General features: G+C 41.6%; 1 protein-coding gene across 1 annotated transcript in view; it reads right to left on the bottom strand.

Moving 5' to 3' along the window:
• bbs9 (Bardet-Biedl syndrome 9) overlaps nt 1–9480 on the bottom strand; it is a 186087-nt gene that overhangs the window by 169278 nt on the left and 7329 nt on the right. The window contains 3 exon segments of the mRNA XM_032517504.1: nt 2170–2344; nt 8354–8467; nt 8646–8710. Coding sequence (XP_032373395.1) covers nt 2170–2344; nt 8354–8467; nt 8646–8710 — 354 coding nt within the window.

Here is a 9480-nt window from a genome sequence, read left to right as displayed (position 1 = left end):
ACACACACACACACACACACACACACACACACACACACAGTCAAATCAAGCTCTCATTCATCAGGGCAGGAGACGGTCCAACAGGCTAAATAAACTGAGTGAGGCAGAACAGTTTGACCAGTCATCTGACATTAAATGTATAACAGACAGTGAAGCCCTGACCCCGTCATCTGATATGGAATATATATAACAGTCGGTGAAACCATAACACATCAGTGCCTGGTTGAATAAAAGTTTCTCTCTTCAAGGCTTCCCTTAAGACGTGAATCTGCATGGCTAGATACCACAAGAAGTAAGACAATGAGAAGGCTTGTAGCTGCCCTTTAAGAACAATGTAAGAATTATCTCGAGCAAACTTCAAAGACAGGTGAATATTTACGGTCGAAAAGGATCTAAGCTTTAATGATGAATGGACTGATCAGCAGGCTATGCATTTGTAATGTATGCTTCATTTGTAATGAAACCATGCTGTTGCAAAATAATACAACCAGCTTCACCATCAGGAATGGGAACATAACAACCCCGTCATTCATGTGCATATTAAGTAGCCACATGCATATATTTTGGTCTTATTATACATCCATAGATGTGCTGCTCAAGGAGAGAGGAGGGTTAGTTTAGCCAGCAGTTAAGTTTATAAGAATTTGTCAAAATGTCAAGATTCCCGGCAAACTAAGATAAACAGATGAGAAACCGACAGCTTTTGGACTGAGCAGACTGAAATATGGCTTCCTACATATTTATGCCTGTAGACAGGTAAGTGGTCATTGACTTTTTACTCACAAAAGGTTTTATTTAGTAGCCTACTTACAGTGAGGAGCCTAGCAATGGTTCATCTGCAACAGCGGGCGTTGCCAATCCTCTCTGTATTGTTCCCAGTAATGTACTGCGTGGGTCGGATGTGGCTCACGGGCCGGCAGTTGACAATGATTGCTCTAAATCAATCCCAATTGTCCTCGGCAGCGCTAAGCCTTGATAGCGGCGATAGCGAAGAGGGAGGATGTCAGGCTTTATCCCAGAAATGTGCGTCCACTGAGCCAGACTCCGTTCAAACTAAGTTTATTTTCCCCCCCAAAGTGAACATAAAGGTAGAGAAAGGAGCTACTTTTAAATGAATCCATTTAAACAATAGTTGATAGGCATAGTTTGGGGTGTATACTTCAACATGTAATGTAAATACAAGCTTATTGCTATGAGTAATGCAGTGTTGTTGCACATTTAAAAAGGTACTCAGTGTCTGCTATATGGAACTTACACAATATGCATCAAAGGGCTGTGTGTCCAGGGAGAGTAATGAAGTCAGTGTTTCCATGGTGATAACTAGTCTGGAGAATCTCTTGATTCTGGTGGGGGGCATTCAGATAACAAACAGCTGGGAGAGAAAACTACAGACACGCATACTGTACACCCACAAAGCCTGTGAGACTGTGAGCTCTCCATGCCCGTGCCAGAGGGAAAAAGGCAGTGTGCGTGTGCTCACATTAAAGGGAGGTACTTTCCAATCAAACTGTCTGTGCGTGTGTGTATCTGTTTTGGTCCATCCAGGCAAGATCTGCAGTGAGATCAGATGCCTTTAAGATGGTTCAGCGCAGCTCACTAACCATCAGCAGCTGAAACCGAAGACAGTGGATAACACCAGGTATCCTCAAATAACTTCCTAGCTGCAACAGCTTACAGACTAAAACATTTGAAGTGATGTGTTTTCATTTGTCTAAACCAACCTCAATCTAACAATCTCAAAAATACATATGTTTTACTTTTCTCTATTATAAAAGCAATTCAGAATATGCTTTATTTTTATTTTTAGAAATAATTCAGCAAAAGTACATCAATTATTTCATTGCAACACGGCATGACAACTAATTCAAACAAATTAAATATATCCTACAAAATAAAGCAGCACTTTAGGGAACTGACTCTATGTGTTTCAATGATCTGGTGTTTTTTGGCGAGATTAGAGTGGTTTTGTATGTTTTGGAATGTTCCTAAAATATATTTCCACCCCAGATATTAATGTGTTATTTTGTAACACGCAAACCTGTTATATTAGTGTCTGGGTAAGATGAGAGAAGGGGAGTTCATCTGACCAGCATTAGATCATTACAGACGAACAAAATAAATTAAGCATCAAAGCAAACAACATTAAGAAGGCGTTATCCAAAAACCTACTTGTAGCTCTCCAGCTGGCGTGCAGAGGAAACCGTGAGGAAGCTGTCTGTTCTGGAGTTGTAGACCAATGGGCCGGGCAGCAGGAAACCAGGTAGGAACCTGCCAAAGGTGTAGCTGTCCTGCTCAAAGAACATCAGCATCCCATCCATAGACTGGATACACAGAGAGTGGTGACCTGAGAGAGGTGGAAGAAAAGTCAGTCACTCCCATCCAATGAAAACCAAAATCACTTGGTAAGCATTCACATATGGTTGGTGTTTATGATATGTTGAAAAATGTACAATAAGGTATTTGCATCTTCTAGGTACAAAGTGGCTTTTTGTTGAGATGTTGCACCAACGGTGGAAAATCATGTTCTGTTGTGTAAAAAAAAAAAAACATCAAAGTGCACGTTTATTACTTGGAGTACACAAGTGCAACAACAAAAAGTTAGATTGTAGACAGCAATTTTGTGTCTGTTGAAAAGTGATTGTTAGAGTAACTTATCAAGGAAACATGCCAAACATTTACTGGTTCCAGCTTTCACAAAATGTAGATCAGCTGTAATAAAGTGTATTATCTAACTGTTAAATAAATGAATTTGGAGTTTTCATGGGTGAGTAATAAAAAGAGTCAGTTTTCATGTGTACAACCACGTGCAACACAGTGGTGGAGAGACTTCCCTTGGCTTTACTATTTTATTTTATTTGTTTCCGGAATCAGTGTTAGCTAAAAAGCCTTGCATTTTTAAGGGTTACGTATTGTGTTTTATGACAGCTCCGACCAATGATCCTGGAAGACATTCATGGCTTCTGTTTCATTTCAGCCGTGATGTCGTGTTGTGCTGTGAGGTGTGTTTCTCCCTCTGGCTGAATCTGATATCTCCATTAACACCTCCATGCACCTGGCTCTGGGTATGAATGTGTACAAGAGTGTGTGTGTGTTTGTTAGGAAAGGCCTGATGTAGGACATACTAAGCCCTAACGCACACAAACACACAGCAACACACACGGTCATAAAGCAGTGTGACTGTGTGACCAGAGAACTATAATTAGGCCTCAACGTGCTATTAAAACTCACACTGCCATCAACTAGAGGTCACGGAGACAGCCACCTACAGCCCAACACACACACACACGCACACACAGACAGACACACACACACACCTATCACCAAGAATTTAGACAGAAAATATTGCCCACTCCTACACACCTATTCTGTTTGTGTGTGTGTGTGTGTGTGTGTGTGTGTGTGTGTGTGTGTGTGTTGTGTGTGTGTGTGTGTGTGTGTGTGTGTGGAGTTGAGTTTAGGGTTGCCGTTAACACGCTGTAAGACAAGGTCTCTCTTGCTGCAGACACACCCTGAATTGTGCTTAAAGAAAAATGAACCAACAGCAAATGTTGCAGGATCATGAGGGTGTGTGTGTGTGTGTGTGTGTGTGTGTGTGTGTGTGTGTGTGTGTGTGTGATCGATCTACTGCACCAGCTACTTTTGTTATAAAAAAGGAAACTTATTTGAAACAGATAATGTTTCTTGGAAACAAGTGCATTGTCTTCAGTTCATTAAGGCCAGTAACAAGCGCTCTGTTTGTAACTTTGTAACTGTAAGTACCAGGCAATTGTAGTGTTGACAGTGTATCTTAGCACTAGGGTTGCGTATGACTGTAATCTTTGCTTCTTCTTATCGTCCTCTGGCTTAGATTCTTCTTATTTCAGATGGGGGTCAAAAATGTACATACTTTAATTGCTAAAAGCAACTTTACTTGGAGCTGATTTAGGCTGCCACAACAGTAATTTGTCCAAAAGGACAACATATTTCGTGACTCTGGCATGTTTTTATTTAATTGTTTTGTCAGGACTCCAAAAACAGCTGGATACCCGAGGAGTGGACATTCCTCCCAGACAAACACACTTCAGCGCTAGGGTCAAAACGCCACCCACTCAGACAGCCTGACACAGCGCTGTATCATCAATAATGAGAAAAGTGCTACATTAAGAAAATGAGAGCCAGACTGTGCCATAATAGTAACTGTGCACGTGTAATTTCACTCGCCCAGGTATTACGTGTCAAAGAGCCCTGTATCAGAGCGACGCCGCTCAGACACAGTGGAGGAAACGGGCCAGTATTAGTATCATTAATAAGACATGTTGAACAAGCACACAGAGCAGCCAACAAAGCACAGAGGCTGGCCGCACACTGCAGTGGGCAGAGCCTCGCCTGTGTGTGTGAGACAGAGAAAGTGTGTGGGTACATGTGAATGTGCCCAAGCACACTTGTGTGCCAATTTATTTTGTAGTGTACATGTGTCTCTGTGTGTGATTATGTGTGCATTGTATATCTATATATGTTGGGCCAAAGCTTAAAAAGGCCAGTCCAGGCTCAGAGGGAGAGAGAGAGAGAGAGTGTGTGTGTGTGTGTGTGTGTGTGTTGTTTGGGTGTTTGTGTTGTGTTGTGGTGTTGGTGTGTTTGTGTTGTGTGTGTGTGTGTGTGTGTGTGGTCCTGAATATGACCCAAACCCCAAAGGCACGCCCGCTATTAGAGCGATTAGTACAGAGCTGCTATTACAGCGCCTCAGCACGGCTAAATGGCTGCCATTGACCTACACAGTTACATGTCAGAGAACACCCACACACACACACACACACACACACACACACACACACACACACACACACACACACACACACACACACACACCACACACACACACACACACACCACACACACACACACACACACAAAACCCAACACAACACACACACACACACACACACACACACACACACAGGCCTCAGAGCTCTGGTCATCACTCTCTTTGTGAATATCTATATGTCTGTACTTGTTTGTAAATGAGTGTGCACTTTTGCAATTGTCTGCAAATCCTTACGAGTGTGCGTGAGTGTGCTAGAGTGAGCGAGTGAAACAATAAGCAGCTTCCTGGCCTCAAACAACTCCTATGACCTTAACAATGATGAGACAATAGAAGAAACCACTTCTGTATTCATGATGTTTTATATTACATGTGTATCTATGACAGTCGACACAAGGAAATGAAGATTGTTCAAATATTACAAGAGCATGCTTATAAGACGGTTGTAGGACAGGAAGCAGATAAAAGCCTTAGGTTAAAGCAATTGTTGCAAGATATTACTAGAATAGGATACAAGAAAAAAATTAATTCTGGTAATTGATCATTTTTCTGCATTGTTTTTTATGATATTTAGTTGAGTTAAACCATGGTAAGTGCAAGTAAGCGATTATAGTAAATGAAAATCAAACTTAACATCAATGCTACATCAATTAAATACATGCAGAGTGAACATTTTAAATCTGGTAACCGAAATTCAATCTTTGATTTGTTGCTTTTACGTCAGTAAAAAAGAAATTACAAGGGAACAGCCTGGTTTATTAAAACCTAAGGTTTGAATTAAAAAAGCTGTTTTGCATTTGAAATATCTTGATGTGGGTTTTGTTTGCAACAAGCTCAGTGATTTAGCATTGTCTACCTTAGCAGGTAGCTGCGGTAGACAATAAATCTCTGCCAGATCCAGGGGTGCTGTTCTGCAGTTGAACTCTGACCCCCTCTTGAGAGGTGGTTAAACAGGGAATTCCCCTGCAAGAGGCAATACAGAATCCCATTGATTTATTTTAGGGACAGCAAATACAAGGTCTGCACTGCCACCTAGTGCTGACAACAGGGAGGAGTATGGAGTTGGGATGACAGGACAGGACAGGATAAGACAGGACAGGAGACTGTGCAAATGTCTTAAGCAGGTGTGAGAAAATGCTGTAAACTAATAATGTTTTCAAAATTATAAATAATGATTGTTTATTTTTAATCAATTTACAATATGCAAAGTGAGCAAACAAAAGAAAAATCTAAATCACATCAACATTTGGTGTTCCTACCCTTTCCCTTCAAACCAGCGTCAATACTTATAGGTACACTTGCAAAAAGTTGGGCAACGCTGAGGATTGTAGATGCAGTGGTCGGCCAAGGAAACTTACTGCAGCAGAACTGGCAGAAACCAGTGGGACCCAGGAACACCCATCTACTGTCTGGAGAAGTCTGGCCAGAAGTGGTCTTCATGGAAGAGTTGCAGCAAAAAAGCCATACCTCCGACATAGAAACAAGGCCAAGCGACTCAACTATGCACAAAAACATAGGAACTGGGGAGCAGAAAAAAGGCAGCAGGTGCTCTAGAGTGATGGGTCAATATTTGAAATATTTGGCTGTAGCAGAAGGTAGTTTGTGCGCCGAAGGGCTGGCGAGCGCTACAATAATGAGTGTCCACAGGCAAGAGTGATGGATGGTGGTGGTTCCATGCAAGTTTGGGGATGCATTTCTGCAAATGGAGTTGGAGATTTGGTCAGGATTAATGGTGTCCTCAACGCTGAGAAATACAGGCAGATACTTATCCTTCATGCCATGCCATCAGGGAAGCGTATAATTAGCCCCATAATTTATTCTGCAGCCGGACTACAAGCCCAAACATACAGCCAAGGCCATTAAGAACTATCTTCAGTGTAAAGAAGAACAAAAAGTCCTGGAAGTGATTAAATGAAGATCTGTGGTTAGTTCTCCAAGATGTTTGGAACAACCTACCGGCCAAGTTCCAGTGTATGCAAGTGTACCGAGAAGACGTGACGCTGTCATGAAGGCAAAGGGTGATCACACAAAATATTGATTTGATTAAGATTCCTCTTCTTTAAATTCACTGCATTTTGTTGATTAATGAAAATAAACTATTATGACTTCCATTTTTGAAAGCATTCTTAGTTTACAGCATTTGTTTTTTATACCTGGCTAAAACTTTTGCACAGTACTGTATGTGTTCGGAACAAAGACTGCTTGTGTGTGTTTGTTGGAGAGAAAGACACTGAGCACGGGAGCCCGCATGACATGTTCTAAACCTGCTGTCCCGTGTGGAACTACGAGAAAAAAGCACGTGGAAAGTCACAGATCTACTTACAGGTTCATGGAACGCACCACGCACGTGCATTCACCACAGGCCATGGTCTTGGTTTTAATAAGCCCACGCTGTTCTATCAATCAAACACACACAGACTGAATAAACATGGAATGGAGGGTCCATCATGCCAGGCCACAGAGTCTGGTATTTTTTACACAGACACACAGACACACTCACACAGACACACTCACACACACACACACAACACACACACACACACACACACACACACACACCACACACACACACACACACACACACACACACCCACACACACACACACACACACACACACACACACACACACACACCTTGACAATACAGCCTTTATGTGGAAATGCCATTTTCTCTTCTTTAAAAGGGGGTTCCCAGTGTGTTTTTTTCTTGGATGCTGACTACTCAAGGGCTTTCCCCTACTTGGTTTTTCCAAAAGCTAAATTGACTGGAGAGAGTGCAGCCATGTGACCTCTCTCTCTCGCTCTTTCCATCCCTTGCTTTTCTTCGAGATTTTTATAGTTTTATGCATTTGTCCGGTGCTGCCAATTACCATATTTGCCAAGGCACATGACAAGACGTTCACTCACACTACATGCACGCACACACCCACACACCCACACACACACGTTTGTACTTGCATACTTAAGGCGCTGACACACCAACTCGATTATCGGGCACTGGACAGTCTGGCGAGGTCGGAGTCTGCTTGGTGTGTTCTGTCAGTCGGAGGAGCCATAGGTATTAATTTTGTCCGTCACATGTTGAATTGGAAGGCGGGCACTTAATTGGACTGACTGCCTCCTTGAGTTGGTCAACGGTCTTTTCTGCTGACGTTCGGCCGTCAGGTCGATGTGTCAAAGCCTTTACTCACTGACATAATACATTCACTGGCCTCTAACACCAACCTTAAACATCACAACTAAATGTCTGACCCCAACCCTTGCCCTAAACTGAACATAAACCTAAATCTCTCTCACCCTAAAACCACGTCTTAAGCCTCAAACAGCGCTTTGAAGTGAGGACCAGCCAAACTTCACAAAAATGCCCTCACTGCCAAGGTTTAAAACTCAAAATCCTCACAAAGATAGAGGTAAATTACAACAATGTGCACACAGACACACAGCCTGGCTTCTACAAGTCACCTTTCCTGGTGGATATAAAGTGTTGATTGTTGTACATGATCTGGGTGTGTGAGTGTTTTGTGACTTAATGCCACTGCTGTCAGAAAGTCATACCTGTGACCCCTCCAAAGGTGCCGTAGGTCATGTTGCAGGCTGTTCTCTGCAGATTGTGTTCATAAACCAACTTTAGCTGGTACTGGTCACCGTGCTCCACGTTCCCTGCGGTGCCTGCATCCACATACACAAAGATCAGGAAAAAAATCTAATCTGTGTGCTGTTTTTGAAGGTGAAAGTTGTTCTCACTAAAAAATTGTTCAACGCGCATTCAAAGTGGGATGAGATGCAAAGAACACAACAGAGGAAGCATTTAAAGGTTTACCTTTACGTTTGTGTGCATGTGTGTTACCTGAAACAGAGAAGACTGACAACTTTCTGGGGTGAAGAACAGCCAGATGATGAAGTTCTGAACACCTAAAAAGAGAAAAAAAGATACACTGTTACACAACAGTCATAATAAAATCACAATCAGAACTATCATTGACAACGGTAAAGCTGATGGTGTTACGACAACCAACTATGTTAACTCCTACTATGTTAACTAACTAACCAAGTATGTTGGATACAAACTTTCAGAAAATCCAGTTACAGTTACTTAATGACTAATAACAGATAATGAAATGCTCATCTAACGCAGCGTTCTTTTTTCCAAACAACCCATTAAGATTATATTGGACAATTTCCCTCTCCTAAATCCACACAGATTTAGGGGTGGGCAATATATCGATATAATATTGATACCGCGATATGAGACTAGATATTGTCATAGATTATGCTTATCATAGTATGAGGTGATGTCTTTTTTCCTGGTTTTAAAGGCTGCATTAGAGTTAACCTTTACCCACGTAGTCTTTATATCCATATTTCTGATTATGTTAATCTGAAATCTCATTGTGTGCATAACATGTTAAAGCACCAATTGTCTTCTTCTATGTATTTGATATGGGGTTGCTGTGGCTGTTAATGTCAATCATATGGATTTTATATTGCTACTTTTGGTGTTTTGTTTCTTTGTTTTGTTTTGTGTAAAAGGATAAACTGATGCAGTTGTGAAAAACATGTTCTACAAGGTAAGTACAGGTAAGAAAGTAAGAAGCGTTTGTATAAGTAATGTTGAGTTAACATGCAACTTGACAGTCACTACACTATACTTGACAGTCACTACACTTTATATCTTTGACTTT

This window comes from Etheostoma spectabile, chromosome 6 (assembly GCF_008692095.1).
Source record: "Etheostoma spectabile isolate EspeVRDwgs_2016 chromosome 6, UIUC_Espe_1.0, whole genome shotgun sequence".
Taxonomy (NCBI): Eukaryota; Metazoa; Chordata; class Actinopteri; order Perciformes; family Percidae; genus Etheostoma; species Etheostoma spectabile.
The sequence above is the reverse complement of the archived record's forward strand: the minus strand, read 5'-3'. Positions and strand labels throughout refer to the sequence as shown.